This window comes from Lacerta agilis, chromosome 1 (genome assembly GCF_009819535.1).
Source record: "Lacerta agilis isolate rLacAgi1 chromosome 1, rLacAgi1.pri, whole genome shotgun sequence".
In the NCBI taxonomy this organism is placed as follows: domain Eukaryota; kingdom Metazoa; phylum Chordata; class Lepidosauria; order Squamata; family Lacertidae; genus Lacerta; species Lacerta agilis.
Window position 1 is genome coordinate 75,012,982 of NC_046312.1, and position 21,492 is coordinate 75,034,473.

Genomic DNA, 21,492 nt, shown 5'->3' on the forward strand with positions numbered 1-21,492 from the left:
GAAGCTCTGAAAGCATTTCTAGAAATCCTAGCATTGGCCACCAGGAGAAAAAAAATGCACTCCAAAGTCATAATGTCCTGACTTGAGCCCATTTCAAATCACTATCTCTGAATTGTCTTAATTTTTTTTATTTTTTTAAAGCGCAAGAGGATGTACCTTATGGGCCACAAAGAGTCTCATAAAGCTCAGCAGTGCAACACACCACCACTCAGATGCTTTGGAATGAACAAAAACACAAGTCTATTCAGTGTACACTGAGTAGTGAGGTATGCCTACCAAAGAATACCCACCCCTTTGTTCTGCAGTGGCACTCGGAATTGCACCTCTATTAACACTGCTTAACTGATATGTACTGCGCCAGCTCCCCCTGCCCCTGAATACCCCTCGGGTTCTCTTTGGCATTCAGCTGACTGACTGCGTTGTGAGCGGATCAAAGATGGTAGGTTAGTGTGCAAAGGAAGTCAACCTCCCCGCAGTATGAATACACAGACTTGTTTCTCCCTGTAGCACAAACCTATCTGTGCTTTCATGGTACAAATCACAACAGGGAAGAAATATATATATTATATATATATAGATATATAGATATACCCCAAAGCCAATGGAAAAGCAAGCCACAGAAAACAGTATTGCTATAAGATAAGGGATGCTGTTGCTTTGCTGTCACAGCAAATCTGCTAGGCTACGCAGTAGCATGAACAAGGCAACAGCAGTGAAATGTGAGATAAAAGTTTAGTGCTGAGACAATTAGTAGTCGGTAAATCACATTTGAAAGGCGTCTGTGGGGAGAGGGATTCTATATAGCAGACAGGACATGCGCTGCTACCTGGAGTGCTTAAACTTTTAACACACACTGCAGTGAACAATTCCAGCAAGTGGGGAACTTTGCAAAAGCATTGGGAACACATACCAGATCTTTGGCTCAGAAAACTTCAGAACCTGGCAAGTAACTAAATGTCCTTCTGGCTCTGTGGACTATACGGTGGAAGCCCTCTAGGTTAACCTAAGACATGAATTCCTATGTTTCATTCACAGAACAGGAACCAAGATCCACTGAACTAGCCTGTAGTACAGTGGAGGGGAACCTGTGGCCCACCAGATGTTGGACAACGCCTCCCACCTTCCCTGACCATTGGTCATGCTTTCTGTGGCTGATGGAGTCCAAGAACATCTGGAGAGTGCAAGGTTCCCCACCTCTGACACAGGTGGATACAAAGAAGGATGTGTATTCACTTCTGACACCTGACACTCTTTTCCTCCTTTTCACACTGTACTGCCATCCCTTTTAGGAGCCTCCAGCTCCTGACCCTCCTGACTAACCACCACACCAGTCACAATTCTGTTGGGGTTGTCAGGTCCTTTCAAAAGCGATCAAATACACCACCAACACAAAGTGCGTATGGATTCCTCAGGTTAAATCCAGTTTGGCCAGCATCAGTTTTGGCCTCCAGCTTCATTTTCATTTTGTGAGTGGCAAAACACCCCTTCTCTCCTCACATGCTCAGCTCCAGCTCATCAGATGAGCCACAAACCATTTGAAAAACATACACTAGGCTGTCTTAGCTCCTGCATTCTCCCTCCATCCTTCTTTACATCCCTTCTGTACATTTGAAGAATAACGTAGTGGTGTTGTTTTGGGTGGGTGGGTGGAAATAGCATCATCCAAACAACATGGAACATCAAAAAGAAAAGAGCAGCATAGCTCAAGCATACATTTAGGATTGTATTCAATTTTACTCAGATGAGACCCACTGAAATTAATGGATCTAAATTAGTTACGGCCATTAATTTCAATGGGCCTACTTTTAGTACAACCCTTACAAAAGCACGTTTCAGAGCTTCTAATATTTTCTGTCTCCATAGTTAAAAAAAGACCCTTAGAAGAGGGTGGTCCTGAGAGGAACAAGGAACTCTAGTGTTCTAAGAGTTCCATTCCTAACATCTATATTAAGAGCAATGGCACCCAGATAGATTTGCAAGAGAATGTGGGGCACAGGCATTTAAAAAGGTGCATCGGCTGAGAGTTGAAAACCAAGGGCTGCCTTAGATAACAAGAGCCAATCTGGCAGCCAGTTGTTGTAGCCTGCCTGCTTTTCACTATTCTGTGTAGCGCAGGCAAAGGTGATCCTTGAGGGACTTGGCTTTCTTCAAAACAAAGACCCTTTTACAACACTGATTTAAAAGCAAAGAAATGCCAGAGTACTGATTTGTGTCCCGATCCTCTTATCACAAACGGCAAGTTCAAGATGAGGCCTCTGAAAAGGTGTCCCAAGCAAAACTCTTTTCGGTTCAACCAAGAGACCAAGCACTTTTGTCACAGGTGCTGGGCATTTATACATCATCTCTAAGAGTGTACACAACGCCCGACACATTGCTATGGGTTTGAACACTGTTCAGCCACCAGCTTAGCAGTTGCACAATGGCTATATTGATATAAATTCTCACTCTGCAAATGAGAAAATAAGAAGTCTCTTAGCGGGTGTTACAGCTCCATTAGGAGGCTGTTGAGAGGCAGCGGCTGTCTACCCTCCCCTGCCCAAAGTGTGGCAACAAGATCAGAAAAGCTGGAGGCTTTCTTGTGTGCAGCTCGCTGGCGGGTGCCTCATCTGCAGCCCTTCTGATGGGAAGATGGAGGCCTGCAGGTCCACATTGATGCAGAACAACCCCAGCATCAGCTGGCGATGGTACTCCTCCCATTTTGTCATAACGTCCGTCAGGGAGAGGTTACTCCGCAACCACTTGGGCAGCGCCTCCCCATAGCCGATGCTCAAGGGGAGGGGCAAGCTTTGGCTTTTTCTGAGTTCCAGGTGGTAGTACAGCCTGAGAGAGAGAGAGAGAGAGAGAGAGAGAGAGGAAGATTTTTAGTTTGTTTGTCACGCTGTACTCACAAGCCATGGAGGCTGCACTGGAGCTTCCAGTCTAGACATGGAGATACAGAGAGAGGAGTGGGGGATAAAAGATCATACATTCCCCATTGCAATTTCCCCTTAACAGTACAAGATGACAGTGTGATGCTACAGTCGCGTACAAAAAGTCAGCAGCACAGGCTAGGGTCATGGAAGGTGCAGGTGAGCAGTGCTCAGGTTCTCCTTGCATGCCTCAATACTGACCTTTGACACCCTGGCTATCCTAGTCCTGCCCCTTCCTAGTCCCGTCATTGGCCCATAAGCAGAAAGTGCCACGTAAGCTGACTTAGGTCCAAGGGAAACTTTGAGCCTCCAGAATCCCCAGGCTGACGGTCGTCACACTGCTGAGTTTCATTCAGTCTGAGAAAGTGAGTCAGGTGTACAAGTGAGAACACAAGCCGTGTAGTTTGGGATGCTCTGCAAAATGAGATTCTCCACTGGCAGAACGGGCTCCGTTATCTCTCGATAAAACCTGCACCCCGCCAAGTGCTAGTGGACTGTGCGTACGCAGACGTAATGCACGAGCCACCCGTTGAAGTGGTAGCTGTTTATTGTCACACAATGAATGCAAACAAATCACTTGAAAAACCATCTATTTGTTATATTGTAAAACATTATATGACAGCTTTATTACTGAAAGCTGTTTCAAATAACACATTTGTCTGCACAAACCATCCTGATATTTTTTTGCAGGTTGACAGTTGACATACAGAACTGTCCTGAGAAATTAATGTGTGAATTGGAAGATCATAGAAAAATCATCTGCTATTGCAGGAATGAACGTTTTTATAAGTCATTCCATGGAAAGTAAAGGGAAATAGGGTCCCTGTTGTTAGGTCGGAAAAATATATATGTAGTGGCTTTCTCTCCCCCTTACTTTTTAAAAAAGTTATTATTATTTATTATTATTATTATTTAAATAAGCATGTAAACAATTGCTAAAGTAGAAAATAACAAGCAACTTGTCCCAATAAAATCATATACATTTGTCATGCTATACAACATTTCATTTGGTTACTCTAAAAGATCACACCACATTTCCCTGTGAGTGTTAGGTGGATTCCTACCACTATCCAAACAATTTATATATTCAATGATTATTTTTTTTTGCCATGCATTATAAAAAGAATAGGGATTGTGTTTGCCCTTTGCTGTTCTGACCTGACATGTTAGTTTCTCTGCCAATGCTATTGACCACCGTCTGTTATACCAAGAATCAATGTTCAGCCCAAAGCCAGTTTTCCAGCATCCATGGCTATCTCCATATGGGCAACCTCTGGCTATCTCCATCCCCCTCCTACATTTGAGATAGCATCCAATCACTTTTTGGCAATTCACACACAATACATTTTTGCCCACTGTCCTGAACTGCCCTGGGTACATGTTCACATGCAGAAAAGAAACTGAACCAAGTGTGAGCAAATAGATGCATTTGAAGAGGATTGTTTGGATTTTAAACTTAATCCAAGAAAGCTCTTCAGAACACTCTGTATATGGGGTGCTACTATATCTAAGTTTTACTCAGAGTAGATCTAATGAAATCAAAGACCCTAACAGGTTCATTAATTTCAATGGGTTTAACTCTGGAGTAATACTTAGTTGAACACCAGCCTTGGAAATTAGGCCTTTTTCTTTTGGAAAGAAAATTAGGCCCTTTCAAATATATTACGTACAACATCTAAGGACGTCAGGCACTTAGTTATGTTATTTCACCATCAAACAAAACAAAACGGGGGACTGTCAAGCCTGGGTTTTTGGTTATTTGGTTTCTTGAAAAAGAAGTGCACAGTGCTGGAATTGCCTGTAGTTTCATAACCATGTATTAGGTTACCTAGGCACAGTAACACTAAACCTTCCTGAAGGGTAAGGCACGTTTATTTTATAGAGGGCTGTGCAAAGTAAGATGACACATCTAGAACTGCCATCTTAAGCACACAAACTTGGATGAGAGTACAAAGGGACTGATTTCTGAGTAAGCACAGTCAGATTGGAGGCCAAAGTCCCCCTGATTGCCATTTATATGGCGCCAGTCCTATGGCAACTCCCAGTGTCGCAATACTTAGAAAAGCAAACAAGATAATCCTACCTGGCTGAGAGATGGCTTCCCAGCTTCTTCTTGGCTTTCCTCATGAGATAGTTGCAGACTTTCCTCGTCTGCTCCTTCATCCACCTGATATCCTCAGGGACATCTGGCAGCCATTCAAGCAACCTGAAGGAGACAGGTGACCAACAGGGACGCTGTTACGCAACGTAGCCCAATGCTACACTGCAAGCACGAAGGAGCACCAGCCACATTGCAGCCAGCACAAGGGCGCCTCTTGTGACAATGGCAAGTATTCACATAAAGAGCATGTCTCCCCCTTGCTAGAGTAGACCAATGACCTTTCTAGTCCAGAATCCCATTTCCCATGGTGGCTAACTAGGTTTCTATGGGAAGCCCAGATGCAGCACATGAGAGCAAGAGTTTGTTTCTGCTCCTGTTTCCCAGTGGCTGATAGCCACCTCTGACCCTGCACATAGACCTCATGGCTAGTTGCCATTGACAATCACATGGGAGAGGGTCCTTGGCTTTCAATAAGTTCCCTTGGAGTGGATTTTACCCGTTTTATTTAGAACCAAGTCCCACAGAATAGCAAGTTTGTAACGATGCAGATGATGCAGCAATCTGGGTCCCAATCATAAGCGTTTCCCAAAAGCGTATCAGAAACAGGATTTAGAGCATACCTGACAGTGAAGGAGAGAGCTGACTCCAGAGGAAGTGTGTATGGGAGCATCAAGGTAGAGGCCAGGCGCACAGGCAACAGGTTGGCAATGCCGGTGAACAATCCCCTCCTCTGAGCACAGGCTTCTAAGAGGGCTGGAGATGGAGACAGTGAGTTATTCCAGTCACCAATTCAATGGGGAAAGCAGAGACTGCCCCCTCTCAATTTTTAGAGAAACCCCTGTCCAAAATTTAGCCCTCTCACAGCTCCAAACATCAGCCCAAAAGGCAAGGAATAAAAATACAGTATAAGACTTTGCCCAGCTCATGAAAAGCAACCAGAGGGATTTCTATTACTCCTCTTCCCCAGAGAAAAAGACCAAGCCTGCTTTGTTTGTCCTGTGCCTCATTTAAAAGGTAGTATTCACTATAGAACTTGAATGCCTTTGAAACCTTCAATTCTGTTGGGCTGTATGAGTTAGCAACATGTTATTGCCAGGGCCCTGATGGCCCTGCAGGTAAAAAAAAAAGCAGCATTAACTTGTAATTTCCCAATGCAGGTGTAGGTTTGAAATGAAGTGAGGGATTTTGCATGCTACAACAGAAATGGAAATTGGAAAACAAGTCACCAACATTTAAAAAGCAATTACTGGATGTCCAGACTACTTTGAAGATCCACAAAATCTCTCTAGCCATAAACATGCATCTACTACTAAGCAGTGGGACCAAGAGGTTTGTTCTAGACAGGAAGATTGTGTCAATTCTTGAGATGGCAGCAAATCACTTTATTCATCTTTTCTCAACACTGATCCCCATCTTATCTGTCTACAAGCATTTCCCGACAATTTTGCTGGCTGTTATGTTTCTTTGTCCACTATCCATTATCTCATGACTCTCCTAAGAGAAGTTCCAATAGGAAAATAAAAAACTATAGCCAGACCCTAAATAATCAAGGCAGGCAGCCTGTTCTTCTCAGATACCAACTTTACTGGGCAGTGGAGATTGGAACCAGAGTTTCAAGTCATTGCTGTGCACCAACTTCAGAATTTCCACATGCATATGTGAACACATGCACACTTTCAAAACATTGCCAAGTACACTTGCGTTATTAATGGGAAATAGAGATTTTCTGAAGTCCTGTGATATGTCTGCAGGGGGCCACGGAGCAAACTATATCCCCTTACATTAGCCACACTGCCCACCCTGTGTATTTCATGTATTCACAGTCTCCTAAATTACCTTTGGACATGGCCAATTATGGCCAACTATACAATGAAATCAATTTAACCGTCATGGCTTCCTCCGCAGAGCATGGAACTAGTAGTTCGACTATGTACCAGGGAAACCAAATCATCTGCACAGAACAAAATAAAATGTATGCATATGTGCAGGATCGGAATGTCTATCTTTTAGCCTCTCAACATTCTTTTTTCCTCTGCTTCTCCCGTTTTCTCCCACAAAGGGAAAAAGCAGGACATAAGTCAGGGGTGGAGAACTTGTGGCGGAGGCCCATCATCAGATGCTGCTGAACTACATGTTCCTCACCCAACTTAGAGCATTATAAAAGCCTCAGCCTAGTCTGTGTAATGAGGAGAGCCTTGGGTTAGACACAGACACACAGCAGACTCTCCAACCCAATATCATACCTTGGTTCAGTTTAGGAGGCAAGTGTTCAAGAATGTGATCTTCAGCCTCTGCCAGTGCAGCATTCTCTCCCAGCTGGTCCTCTTCCCCTGCCTCCTCCTCCTCTTCTTCAGCATTCCTCACCCCAGCACCATTTTCAATAGCCAGCAAAGGGTTGGTGGGTCTTGGATGATTAAGAAGACCTGAGGAAGATGGGAGAAGGAACTGTTTTGCTTCAACCAAAAACTTAATATGCTTTGCTGATTATCTTTCCTAACAGTGGAGAAAGTGGCAGTCACAGCCCAAAGCCACCTGCTGTCACAGAGGATATTGTGTACTGGACATGAAATTGCCACCAAAGGCATGTGAGACAGCTGTACAAGGCAAGAGGGTTTACAAAGCAGAAAGAAATAGCTCCTTGGGAAAAGAGTCAGTGGGCATCAATGCTACACTCTTTTTGGCACCAGGTTAAAACTTATTTGTTTACTCAGACTTTTTCTTAAGTGCTACATTTGTCTTAGGAACATTTTTTTTAAAGCAGGTATCTTAAAACTATAGGTCTATGGTAGATTATGTTTTCCTTTACTTGTTGTTATAACTGTACACTGCCATGGATCTGTTTGAATAAAGTTTAGTTTACAAATATTTAAAAAAATATTGTAACACATATGTTGTACATACTGTGTACTGTCTAATACCTGGAAGTATTGTGCAGCAGAAGTGTGTGGTTTCTTGTAAAACATGCACATGGAGGGACATTCAAATGTTAAATCCTGCCCACCAATACACCCACCTCTGCAGTCTGAAGCAACTCAGTACCACGTGGTTTATCTATATATGCCTACACATTCTGTAAAGTACCATTTGAATTCTAGAACTACTATCCATAGCTTCAATAAGAGGTCCCAAGTAGACCCATTCATACCTGCAACCATAAGAAATCTTTGGCTGTCACCAAGTCAATTTCCTCTCTAATTGCCCTCTCTGGGGTAGTATGGTGGAGTTGCTGAATCATGTAATATAAGAACATAAAAGAGCCCTTCTGGGTCAGAGCAAAGCCTGTTGGTTGAGTATCCTGTTGTCATAGTGACCAACTGTTGCCTGTAGGAAGCACACAGGCAAGACCTGAACTGCATAAATGAACTGCAAGGACAAAAAATACAGTGCACAAGATTGCTGCACTACAGACAGTGTACCACAAGGTGACACTATAGACACAGACAGTGTGTTCTGGTGACAGCACCGGCTTATGCCAGAATAATAGGCAGAGCGCTAGAGAAGCAGGTGTCTTACCACTGGAAAAGAAAAATACAGTTAAAGTTAAAAGGTGCACTATGCATTGTTATGCTCTTGCACAGCTTCCATTAAATGAATTTTGTGCAGGAGAACACCCCAGTGGATCATGCCCAGTGCCATTTTGCAACTACGTGATCAAATACAAAATAGACTCTCTTGTCATAGCCAACATTTTGCTTTCATTCAGTGATTTGTGTAGGAGTATGTAAAACTTTTTGATTTACTCAGAACTTTTTTAATTATGTAGAATGGAAAGGGTGCTCAACCTCAGCTAAGTGGAAATACAATTGGTAATAATGAACCTGGCTGCTGCATAGGTACTATTACAAATGTTTTCTGCATAGCAACAACAGGTTAGATGGGACAACTCAGGGTTAAGCATGGTCGCCAATGGATTTTATGCACAAACAGGACACAAGGAAACTTATAAAGCAGAGAAGAAAAAATGTTTTTACAGATTTACTTCTGCTAGAAAATTTGGGTGGGGAGGGGAGGCAAAACCTTTTGCTAAGTGCTTACCATTCTTTTTCAAGAAGTGCAGTGCATCCCTGTATCCTTGTTTGCACATGTCCTGAAGAACCTGCACACAGAGGGGAAGGAGAGTGAGTTATGATGAAGAAAGCCTGTGTCTAAACATTACAGTTGGAAGGGCAAGAGGTGTTTTTTTCTGGTTACAACCATTGCTACTCCAACAGTGTATACTGCAGTAATAACAGAGGGAGAAAGGACAGAAAGCGAGAACGGACCAACAGCATTTGTTATGTTGCTAACTAAAGGAAGAGGCAGGAACACGGAGGAGCCATGTTATGGTCTGGGCAATGGCTCTGAATGAACAGCCATGGGGAAGAAAGAAGGCCAACAAAGGAATTTCCTGTCAATCTACACCAACTGAATATAGTCCATAAGCATTTTCAAACAATGCCTAATTGAAGGTATCTTCAGGTGTCTTCATGTTATTCCAATGGTATTAAAAAAGGCATTCAGTGTACTGTATTCCAAAAGTTTTGAAGGCTTCTTGTCCCATCACTTAAAAAAAAACAAGTCAGATTAAATCATAGAATGAGCACTTGCCACTCCAAATTAGGCTACCTGTCCAACACCCTCTAAAGAATGGGAGTCCCAAGTTACATGAAGTGCATTGGCTGATAACCCACGTGACTTTGTTGCTTGTTTCTAAAAGGAAATGTGCAGCTGTTCATGAAACACCATATGCCCAACTCTCAGAAATGGGTGGCATAAATACAACTGAAGCTTTATGGAGGGCAGGTTGGTTTCTATAGGTTTGTAAGCTCCATCCAACACCAGTGGGACTCACTTCCAAGTAAATATGCACAGACTTGTGTTAGAAGCATAAGGGCTAAGACAGATGAAGTGCTCTGAGGAGGAATGACTACAATAATTTGTATTTAGAAAGTACTGTATATACCCGAGTATAAGCCGACCCGAATATAAACCGAGGCACCTAATTTTCCTACAAAAACCTGGGAAAGCTTATTGACTCAAGTATAAGCCGGTTCACCTTTGCCGCTGTGGAGGAGGAGGAGGAACGAGCAGCCCGAAAGCAACCCTTTGGGCTGCTCCTTCCTCTTCTTCCTTTGCCAAGTTTGCATTTATGCGAGCAGTTCAGGAATGGAACAAGCTGCCTGGGGAGGGTAAAGAACCGCCGTTCTTGTACACTTCTTAAGGAATGGTTGACTGGGAAGAGCGGGTGGCGGCACGAGCGGAGAGAAAGGGCTTCTTTCTCGCCACCCCCACCACCCGCTTCACTCGAGTATAAGCCGAGGGCAGCTTTTTCAGCACAAAAAATGTGCTGAAAAACTAGGCTTATACTCAAGTATATATGGTATATAAATTCAGGTTGCCTGAAGTTCCTTCAAATGAAGAGCCATAAACCAGGGGTCAGCAAACTTTTTCAGTCCACTGTCCCTCAGACCTTGTGGGGGGCCGGATTATATTTTGAAAAAAAATAGGAACGAATTCCTATGCCCCACAAATAACCCAGAGATGCATTTTAAATAAAAGCACACATTCCTACTCATGTAAAAACACCCGGCAGGCCCCACAAATAACCCAGAGATGCATTTTAAATAAAAGGACACATGTAAAAACACGCTGATTCCTGGACCGTCTGCGAGCCGGATTGAGAAGGCAATTGGGCCGCATCCGGCCCCCGGGCCTTAGTTTGGGGACCCCTGTGTTTAACAGCTATGGAAGCTCAAGCATCACTACAAAAATATAGACAATCATGCTGGGCTCTCACCTGAGGCTCTGGTGGAAACAGGGCCTTTGAAAGGCGGTAGAGGTTGCGCATGTTGAACTGAATGCTGGTATTCGTGACCCTGAGCTCATGGATGTTTGTGGAGCTGTCCCGTGGACAGATATCACTCTCCCCAGAGAAAGGGGACACCGTGATGGTGTTCTTCAGCTCATACTGTGGCAGGTTGTCAGAAATCCCTCCATCAACATACCTCTGGGAGGAGAGAAAGAATGACAAGGAATCATTGAAGGTTTTATTATTCAGATACAGTTTACAGCCTGCCCCCCCCCCCCAATTTCCAAACACTTATAGGCAATTGCAAATGTACCAGTTAACAGTTGCTTGGTGAGTCTGGCAGGCTATAGCAGCCATATTCAGGGGATGTGAAATGCCATCAATATACTGATGACACGCAGCTCCCTCTCTGTTTCATTGGTGCCTGGGGAAGCAGTAATGGGCTGGATGTTGGTCAAGAAACAGAAGCTGAATCTAGACAAGCAGAGGTGCTGCGGTTGCACAGAAGTTCTGGAGTCTGAGAATCGGCAGAACACCCTTATTCTGGAAGGGGTTGCACTCATTTGCATCCTTTCCTGAATAGAGATAGCCTGGCCACTATTATCCATGCTCTGCTGTCCTTCAGGTTAGACTACTGTCATGTACTCTTTGTAGGACTGCTCTTCCAAAAGTTGCAACTAGTGTAAAATGCAGGGGTCCAGAGTACTAAAACAGCTGCACCGCTTGCCAATTGTCTTCAGAGCCCAAGTCAGTGCTTATGTTGACATTAAAATGAAAACGCCTTCTTTTTTACCAACCTATCACCTGGGCCTGAAGATCAGCTAAGGAGGCCCTCCTGATGGCCACTACAACAGACAAGTTCAGTAGTGTGAGGACACACAGTACAGCCTTTCCTGTGGCAGCTCCAAAACAGTGGAACCATCTTCCTACTGAGTAGTGTCTTGCCTCAATGATACACTCTTTCAAGAGGCAGGTGAAGACACTTCTCCCCCACCAGGTTTCTGGAGGTTAGGAGGCATAATGCATTGAGGTAAGTGTATGGCACCCATTGTCATCTTACATTATCCTCTGTTATTTTAGTTTGTGCAGAGTTTATTTCATATAGATGTTTTAATTGGCCTCGGAATATGCATTTGTTCATTTTAATATGTTGCGCATCCCCCTGTGACTTCATGGTAAAGAGCAGTAACTAAATATCTAAATAAAACAAGTGAGATCCATGGGGTGACAGCAACCACTGAAGATCCCTAGGCCTTCTACTGACATACCCACTGCCTACCTGCATTAGCGGGAAGGTAAGCACTTCTGAACTATTGCTTTACTTATTAATTGTTCGATGCATCTGGCCCAAGAGGGCTTCCTGCTTCAGACAGCTGGCTTTTTGCTGTGAGGTATTCAGGAGGTTGCAATGAGACTGGCTAGAGACAGAGGTGAAGGCTCTGTTGGCTCTAGCCTTATCTGCATGCGTAGACAGGGCTAAATATGTTTAATCTAGAGGAGAGGGATGCTTTGAGTTTGGATCCAAACTAAAGTAAGACCAGGGAGAGGTGATGAAGCAGGCACATCTCCAAAACAAGACATACACACACCCTCCCAGCTGTTATTGTTAACAACATTATGTAACCAGAGCAATAAATAAATAAAGCTAGCCATCTATCAGGGACCTTTTGCCTACATTCCAGTTAGGAACAATCTGTTCATGCCAACCTTCTCCACAAACTCCACCACTCTGCTTCTACCAGACACTCCTTGAGGCAGAATGAGCTCACAACCTCAGTTTGATTTAGTGCCATTGCAAATGGGCTTTTCTTAATACAGTACCACTCAACCAGACCAGAATGGAACAGATCTCAGGAGAAAAGGAAAAACAAAACCCTTTCGTGCAGCTACCTTCAAACAGTTCACTGTGGCTTGTTCTGACATGACAATAAACCATGGCTTACTGCAGGAATAAGCTGATGTGTTTCAGGTTTGTGCTATCTTCATTCCCTCCTTCTTCTTCTCCAACATGGCTGCGAGGAAACTGGAAGCCTTAACTTCCCATTTCAATTAACCACAGCTTAGCATAGTATCAAAACCCTGAACTGTGGTCAGCTGAAACAACCCACCGTAATAAAACTATGGTTTGAAGTTGGCTCCTTTCGACAAAGGTTAGCCACAGCATGTCAGGGTTCAAACATTATGGTTTGTTTGTTTGTTTGTTTGTTTGACTATTTCTTTTCAATAGTAAAATGGCCAAAAAATAACACAGAAATACGTAACATTAAAAAGTATATAAACAGGCCTAACCAGGGTTCAGACATTATGTTTAACTGCAGTTAGTTTAAGAAAATGCCTCCTCACAGCCATGCTGTCAGAGAAGAAATGTTTTTTTTCAGGAGCTTCTGCCTCACTTCCCTTAGCCATAAATTGTGGTTTGCTGTTATATCTGAAAGAGTCACATGGGGCTTCTCAGAGAAAGCTGGGCCAGAGGGTTTTTCCTGCCTTCCCCAGATTTATTGCCCTTTGGCCTGGGTGGTGCTGAGCAATCTCCAATTCCAATGGCACTAAAGTCTAAGAGTTCAAGGAAAGGGTGCTGCTGCACTGATAGGCTGTGTGTGCTGTGCCCTCAACAAGAGTGCAATTAGCTGACATACTGGCTTATTTGCTTCTAGACACACGCACACACACACACACACACACCCCTTGATGCCTGGAACAGGACTGCATGAAAACAAATAATCTCAAGTTTTGGGGGAAAACAAGAGGAAAAACTCCTGATACCCACTACTGCTCTGTGCTACACAGATCTATTTTCTTAAGGCAATATTGTTGGCATCCTTGTCGGGCATTGGATAAAAAAAACAGCTGCAGAAAGCAGGGAGTCTCACCACTTTACGCAAGTCATGACAGACGCAGATTAAATACCAATTTTATAATCTGAAGATTATGACTAATACAGACTTTGTGGTTTCAGCATCAAGCAAGATACTCCCCCTCATCCCTGCTCCCTTTTACTTAATAGCCTGTCTGATGTGTCCCTGGGATGACGACATGATGACTAAAGCTTGTGGCTTATGGTTGTCAATTCCAACAGGAATGAAAACGAGACAATCAGTAGCAAGCCAGTTCTTCAGCTTTAGCCCTCCATGTGTAATACGGAGACAGTAACAGCCAACCTTGCAAGGATCACAGCATGACCTCATACCAATGCAAACAATTTTGGAAGCCCAAGTCCACGATGGCTTACTTACCACTCCTTGAAGAATGGGAGGGATGAGGCCACAGTACACTGGGATGAAAGTGCTGCAAACACATGCCTGAGAGAGATAGGAAAACACCACATGAAACCTAAATAACATGCAGGGGAGGATTTCTGTATCCAGAGCACCAAGTAAATAGCATCTGATGGGACAAGTAGCTACAGGACAGCCTTTCGCCATGAAAGCATAGCCAAGTCAGGTGTCCCAGTCCCTGGTGGCTGGGAACCTACAGATTCAGATCTAAAGCAACAGGGCAGTCATGTTATTACTTGCCTGGATAAGCTCCTCTTTGGAGCTGAACTCCGATAAGATGACATTCTCTCCATCTGAGACCCGCGTCAGCGAGATGCCCAAGCGCCCACTGGCCACCACATGCCCGTTGTCTGGTAGGGTCTTGTATAGGCAGGTACGGATGATTTTCACTAAGTTGAAGGAGGGGTGCAAGGGGCCAAGAAACCTCTTCCGAGCCTCCTTAGAGACATGGATGATGTTTGCACCAGCCTCACCTAAGGAACAAGAGAACAATGGACGTTAGGAGGGTGCTGCTGCATGATACTAAGCTAGCAGGCTTTACACGTTAAGGTACTCTAAACAGCAGTTATCTCTGAAATGCAGGTATCACAATGCCTGGTGGTTTCAGAATCACAAAACTATGGTACTGCCAAGAAAGAGAAATGGACAAAACAGCTCATGGAAGGCTTGTCAGTAACTGAAAGAACAGTTAGAATTTGGGTTTCAGCCTTGTTATATTCTGCCAGGAAACACTGTTGTTTTAATGGTGGTTTTAAAATTACAGAATGGCAATGCCCTTTGTGCCATTTGCAATAGAAATCATGCAATTAAATAGTCCTGAGGGGGAAGTACATGGTTCCCCAAACAGGTTGCACACTGCAAGAAGCCGCAGCCACTAAGCAGTTTGTTGCAGCATGTACCCATGTTTCAAATGTTGTATACTGTGTAACTTCTGCTTGCCAATCTAGAGCTTCACCAGGAAATGATCTCACTGCCATAAGCCCTTCCCTTATTCCCACCCCCATGTCCAGAGTTGTTTACTTTCTCATGCAGTTCCTCATGCACAAAAATATACTCAAGGTTAAGTATAAAACAAATCTACCATGTTATAAAAGGCTATTCTATTTTTCCTTCTATTACGTGATCACTGGTTTTTAAACTTGGATACTGCACATCTAAAGGATACCATCTAATAAAGCAGCCAGCAGGAATTATGTAGCTTAACTATGTCTTAGTTCTTGAAACATGGTCTCATCATGAAATCAGCAGCAATCGGGCATACAGTGGTACCTCGGGTTAAGTACTTAATTCGTTCTGGAGGTCCGTTCTTAACCTGAAGCGTACTTAAACTGAAGCACCACTTTAGCTAATGAGACCTCCTGCTGCTGCTGCGCCGCCAGAGCACGATTTCTGTTCTTAAGCAGAGTTTTTAACCTGAAGCGTACTTAACCCAAGGTACCACTGTATTTCTTCTTGCACCACAAAACCCTACTGCACCATATTCACTATCTCAAAATATTAGACAAGGAACATTTAAGTTGATGCAAATTACCACCAGAAAATCATAAACATTAACTGGAGAATAATTTGTTACTTCTGCTATGCAGTGGGGTGCTCACATGGAATATTTCAGAGCATCTGGGCTGGCCCAGTGCATCTCGGGGAGCTCAGCATTCCAGGTGTAAAAATAATAAAACTTCTATGATCCCTTACTGGCAGATGAAAGGTAATTGTCAAAATAAGCCTCCATTGTGGATTTTTAAAAGAGCCCTATTGGATTTAAACAGACTATTCCAGTCTAGCATCCCACTCTCACAGTGGCCAACCAGATGCTTAAGGGAAGCCCACATGCAAGACATGTGTGCAACAGCACACTCTACACTTGTGTTCCCCCAGCGACTGGTATCCAGGGCATACTGCTTCTGATACTGAGTTACCGGTATCCCAAAACTCAGCTATCATGACCAGTAGCTATAACGATCAGTCAGGGATGCTGAAGTTGTATCCTGCATTGCAGATCAAGCACTGAGCAATGATTTGAAGATTAAGTGGGTGTTGGTCCACAATAACTCTTCATAGTACCAGGCCTAAAAGACACTCCCCCAATACACACACACACACACACACACACATGCTCTGATGTCAATCAAAGGATACTGCAGCGTCACTCAGCTACAGCAAATGCAACACTTTGGGATATTCAGTCCTCCACATTCTATAACTGACAACCTGGCTACAGCACTCTTTGACTCACATTGGAGCAGCTGAAGAAGTGGAAGCCAAAATGTTATGCTATAATAATTTGATCAGTTTGTGAGTCACTGTAATAAATACATGGCATTAGTGATTAAATGCATCCTTCCATGATTCAGAACAAACTTGTCTGAAGTACTGTATGAGATACTGCCAACAACTTTGATACACAAACCCCCACAAACGAAGACTGATTTTCTCAAAGAGAACTTCTTAAGCTTGGCAGCAACACAGGCTTTGATTCAGTCTTCAGAGTTCTGTTGGACAGGAGTGAACTGGGCAAAACAACAACAACAACCACCCAGCAATTCTTTCCCTATTGAGTCAGTTCCACTGCTCTATCACGTCGCTCCAAAACAGTCCACAGTTGTGGGAACAAGAGCTCAGCTGCTTCATTCTTAACTGTCCCAGTGATCTGCAGTGGGTCAGAGGCTGACTTAGTAGAAAAACAAAGACTCCCATTTTCCCACTTCCTCTCTAGGGCATGCCAGCCAGAAAAACTTGCTAAAGGCAAAGGGGGTGGGGGAGAGACAGCGGGCAGAGAGACTAAAAGCTGTCAGATTCAAATTGCCAGAACTCACAATGAACTTAGACTGACTTGTTAGGACTTGTGTTCACCTATCTGCCACCCTCATATCTTGTGGTAGCAAATTCCTTAGTTTATCTGTACTGTGTGAAGTAGTTCTTTCTTTTGTCAGTTCTGAATCTCCCACCATTTGACTTTGATGGATCGCCATGGCTTCCAGTATTATTGGAAAGGAATAAAAACTCCTGACTACCTTCTACCTTTCTTCAGAGTGGCTGCACTGAAGCTGTGGTGCTACTTTGCCTTTGCTGCCATGGACCTATGAAGTCAAAAAACAATCTACAAAACTGTCTACACTCCTATTTGGCAGTGCCACTAGGGTCATGGGCAACATTTGGAAACTGACATGGCAAGGCATCACTGAGGCTGGGACTGTAATAATTTAACTCCCCAGGCACATGTACACTTTGCACTCTAAGCACTGGGTTGCAGGGGGAGAGAGGCAAGCCTTCCCCAAAATTAGGGCAAGCCAGAAGGGAAAGGAATAGCTCCTCTTCAGCTGACCTTTATGTCCTCTGGAAAGGGGTCCTTACCAAACATATCAGTACAGTTCTTGTGCATAAAATGTGTCCTTTACTTGTTTAAAAGCAAGAACATAGCTGTGTACCTTGAAAGTGCCAAATAACCTTTAAGGAGGACATGGATAGAGTGAACTTCAGACTTCCTAGAAGAGAGATTCAGCTTGGATACACTGCCAAAGGAGAGTGGATTTGTTTGGATAGATTCCAAAGTAGATGACAGCAGTGATGATAGTTGAGCATGTGTTACAACCTTATGAAATGCTATACATACACACTCACACACTTTAAGAGAAAAAGGCCACCAGCAAGTTGAGCTACAGAGGATTATTAATGGGAATTAGAGAACTCACATTAGAGTGCTGAAGGAGAGGGAAGGTGATTCCTATTGAGGAATCACAGTAATAAACATCCTTAAGATATTATCTCCAATTCCTAGCATAAGGCTGGTAGAGGATATAAAAGATGGGTGGTCTCAATTTGTGTGTATGCCCAATCTCTCTTCATCCCTCACCCAGGGTGCTATTCAGCTAGGCTTTACTGGAGCATATCTACTTAAATTAATGGACCCAACTTAATCATGTTTATTAATTTCAGTGGATCTTCTTTAAGTAAAACCTAGCTGAATACAACCTCCAATATTTTGGTCAACAATCTCTATATTGTTTATAATATGCTCCTTCATTGCAATGCAGCTCCAGAGAGGGTTACAAATAAAATACAAATTCACATTATACTACAGAGCCTTAGAAAACAAGGCAGTTCATTACAAACATAAAAATAATAAAAACCACATCAAGCCTGACACTAATATCCACCAAAGTCCTGCATGAATAGAAAGGTTTTCACCTGGTACTGGAAACTAACAAAGTGGGGCTTTATTTTTCTATGGAAACTTTCCATTTCATAAATTCTTAAGTTCACAATGAACGGATGCCAATTACAAATACAATATTAAGCAAGCTTGTTAGCTTTCTTTACTAAGTACAAGAAAAACAAATATGCTAAATTAGACCACTCTCTAGGGCAGGCATCCCCAAACTCGGCCCTCCAGATGTTTTGGGACTACCACTCCCATCATCCCTAGCTAACAGGACCAGTGGTCAGGGATGATGGGAATTGTAGTCCCAAAACATCTGGAGGGCCGAGTTTGGGGATGCCTGCTCTAGGGCATCAGAAAATTTCCCAACTGAAATTACCCTAATTGTATTTTGATTCTTGAAAAAGAAATCCAGAAAACCCAACATCACTGCAGGAAACTCAAGTGGTGTAAGCTCCAGTCACATCTCAGAGGGATTCCAAAGCTGGGGCACCAACCCAGAGATGGCTTGCCCCTTGTGTCACTGCATAATAAGCTTCACACAGAAGAATTATAGCTAAGAGAACCTCTCCAGCAGGTCTGTACAGATGGAGGCTCTATTCCAGGCAACCTAACCTCAAGTTGTGTGGGGCTTATAGCCATGTTTGTTTGGGGTGCTGCTACATGACCACCACATAGAAGCTGCCCTGGTTCCCACCAGACTCTTCTCCCCTCTTCCTCCTCCTCCTCCTCCATCTCCATAAGCCCTACCTGCAGGTGCCCAGAAGCTCTAATTTGGGGAAACCCTGTAACTTCTCATAATCTCCCAATACTTGAACCAAGGTGGGGAACCACTGGTCCTCCAGATGTTGCTGAACTAGAGCTCTCAGCAAGCATAGCCAGTGGCTAGGGTCGATAGGAGTTGTAATTCAGCAACATCTAGAAGGCCAGAGGTCCCACACCACAGCAACAGAGAGACACAAAATAATTAGAAGCACCACCAGATCTCTTCCCAGGAAGGGTCAATTTGACCTGTAAAAATATTCAGCTCACAAAAGCAAAGCCATTCAAATTAGTGGCAAATAAGATTTATCTGCAAGCAAGAGACGGCGCAGCTACTGACAGTCATTCTGGAAGCCCCGGTTCTTCTTGGAGAGGATCCATCTCAGAGCAAAGGGCACTAGCTAAAGCCAGGAACATTCCAGCTTCATTGGGTATTCCATTACAGACCAACACAGAGGGCATTTTAACATGTGAGGCTTAAAAAGCATTCCAAGAGGAAAGTAAAGTTATACCAGCCAAAATGCACACCCACTTGTACGGGGGGGAGGGGGGAGCACAGCCACGATTACAGATAAAGGGACAACTAAATAAATTCCAAGGCATCAAAATGGTCTCACAAGGGCATCAGAAAGGGCCGAAGGATATGATTTGCCTGATCTGCAAGGAGACACTTAGAACTTAAGACTGAAGAATGCAAACCTTGATTGAGAAAGTTGGTGCTGTCCCTGTTGCATGAGGAAAGGGGAACAGGCAGAAGGATTCTGGAGGTGGGGAGCTGCAAAGAACAAATGTTTGTCCTTTCAAAACATGTGGTTTCAGATACTGGAGACTGATATTGCACAATTGCAAGCAGAGGCGGATTTAGGGAAGCACAACTGGTCTTGTCACACTGGGAGCACAGAGCCTCAGGGGCACCACAACTATGAGGTAGAATGGAAAGGGAGAGGCGAGGTGGGGTGCCAAATTTTGGTGTCGCATAGAGAGCTGCTGAAATGTGAGAACTCAAGGTCTGCCACTGTTGCAAGGGCTATCATTTAGTCAGCTTTCCACCTCCAAGGTATGCCAGCTACATTTTTAGAACAGACCATCTCAAAGAGAGCCAACATGGGATGGGATGGGATGGGATGGGATGGGATGGGATGGGATGGGAGATGGACCATTTCAGATCGAAACAGCTACTCTGCAATCAGGCTAGACTGTTTCTACAGTAACTATGAGGCCAACATTCAGCACATGCAATCCCTCACCCCCGTTGTAACATTGTGATGGGAGAAGCCAGAGCTGTGGAACTTGTTTTCTTCAAGAGCTCTTTGGAACAGATGCTATAGGCCTTTTCTATCAAGGTCATCCTACTCTATACACCTCATTAAAAGAGCTGCTTCCCAACAATGTAGGATCTGCACAGAATTATCAAACACTGATTCCAAAGCATCCTTCTGCCTCTTCCCAGTTGCAAATCATCTTATTCCAGCCAGGATCATGACAGCTGCCTGGTATTTTCCTACAAGGCTACCCTGACACACTGGTTGCTCTTTCTCTCTCCGCCACTTGGCAACCTGTTTTACATCACACCCTTCCTGTTTTCACACATTCCGTATCTGTTCCAGCAGGCTTTGCTTTTTGCCAATTTGTTTTTCATCCCTGAAGAAAAGAAAGGCAGCAACACCAGTCAGTACTTCACACACACAAACACAAATGTATTGCAAATGACAGGGAGCCAGCTAAGTTACCTGCAGCTGAGGCTGGGGGTACTTACTAAAGGTAGAGGTATTCAGTGGGGAGACCCAAGGTAGCAACTCTCCAGTCAGCAACCATATAATAGATTCCTCATAGCAGAAATTGGGGAAGGGGCTTCTTCCCTGTCAAAGATTTAATTTTCCCAATTCAGCAGTCCCAGTGTCCAGCAGTATCCCAGGTTGCCTTAGACCAGCAATGAAGCAGTTTTCAACTACCGGTATATTCTACTCAACAAGAAGCAACTGTGTACACCTCCAGTCAGTGGAAGGTGGGGCTGAGATGAACAGTTAAGGAAAACACACTTTGTGGTTTCCCAATAAACAACTAAGCTCCTCTCCTTCTGCTTGCTTTGTTCCTTCTCCATCTGCATAAGGCAGTCATGAAACTATCTCTCACAATGTAGGCTTAGAATCCAAAGGGAGGCAAAGCAGGGACAGACATTATCTCTTAAGTTGGCAGCTGGCAATGTTGTCAATAGACAGCACCACCCTAGAACGCCTTGCCTCAATCTGAAAAACTGAAGCAAAAAACAAAACCCCAATAAAGTGATAAATCATTGGAAAAGAACAGAAGTTTATAACCCCTGCATGGGAGACAAAGCTTCTTTGCAAGCATTAAGACACTCACGTGACTATTGCCTCTTTATTAGGCTTGTTTCCTCAGAAGTGTTGAGAAATGGTGCACACTAGAACAATTTGTTCTGATGTTTGGGTGGCCTTCTGCACTCCCAGGCCTTCGAGTTTCGGAGGTGGGGTGAGGGGTGG

At 43.8% G+C, this 21,492-nt stretch overlaps 1 protein-coding gene across 2 annotated transcripts in view; it reads right to left on the minus strand.

The window, feature by feature from the left end:
- Positions 1-1,260: 1,260 nt before the first annotated feature.
- Positions 1,261-21,492, minus strand: part of PNPLA2 (patatin like phospholipase domain containing 2) — a 31,818-nt gene continuing 11,586 nt past the window's right edge. The window contains exons 2-10 of one of the 2 annotated variants that reach the window (XM_033155583.1): positions 14,314-14,546; positions 14,032-14,097; positions 10,787-10,996; positions 9,046-9,106; positions 7,254-7,433; positions 5,631-5,763; positions 4,993-5,115; positions 3,111-3,266; positions 2,683-2,820 (exon numbers count right to left, since the gene is read on the minus strand). In XM_033155583.1, the coding sequence (XP_033011474.1) occupies positions 3,155-3,266; positions 4,993-5,115; positions 5,631-5,763; positions 7,254-7,433; positions 9,046-9,106; positions 10,787-10,996; positions 14,032-14,097; positions 14,314-14,546 (1,118 nt within the window). In that variant the 3' untranslated portion in view covers positions 2,683-2,820; positions 3,111-3,154. Of the gene's footprint in view, positions 2,821-3,110; positions 3,267-4,992; positions 5,116-5,630; positions 5,764-7,253; positions 7,434-9,045; positions 9,107-10,786; positions 10,997-14,031; positions 14,098-14,313; positions 14,547-21,492 lie in introns of both variants that reach the window. The other variant, XM_033155592.1, reaches the window with a different exon arrangement.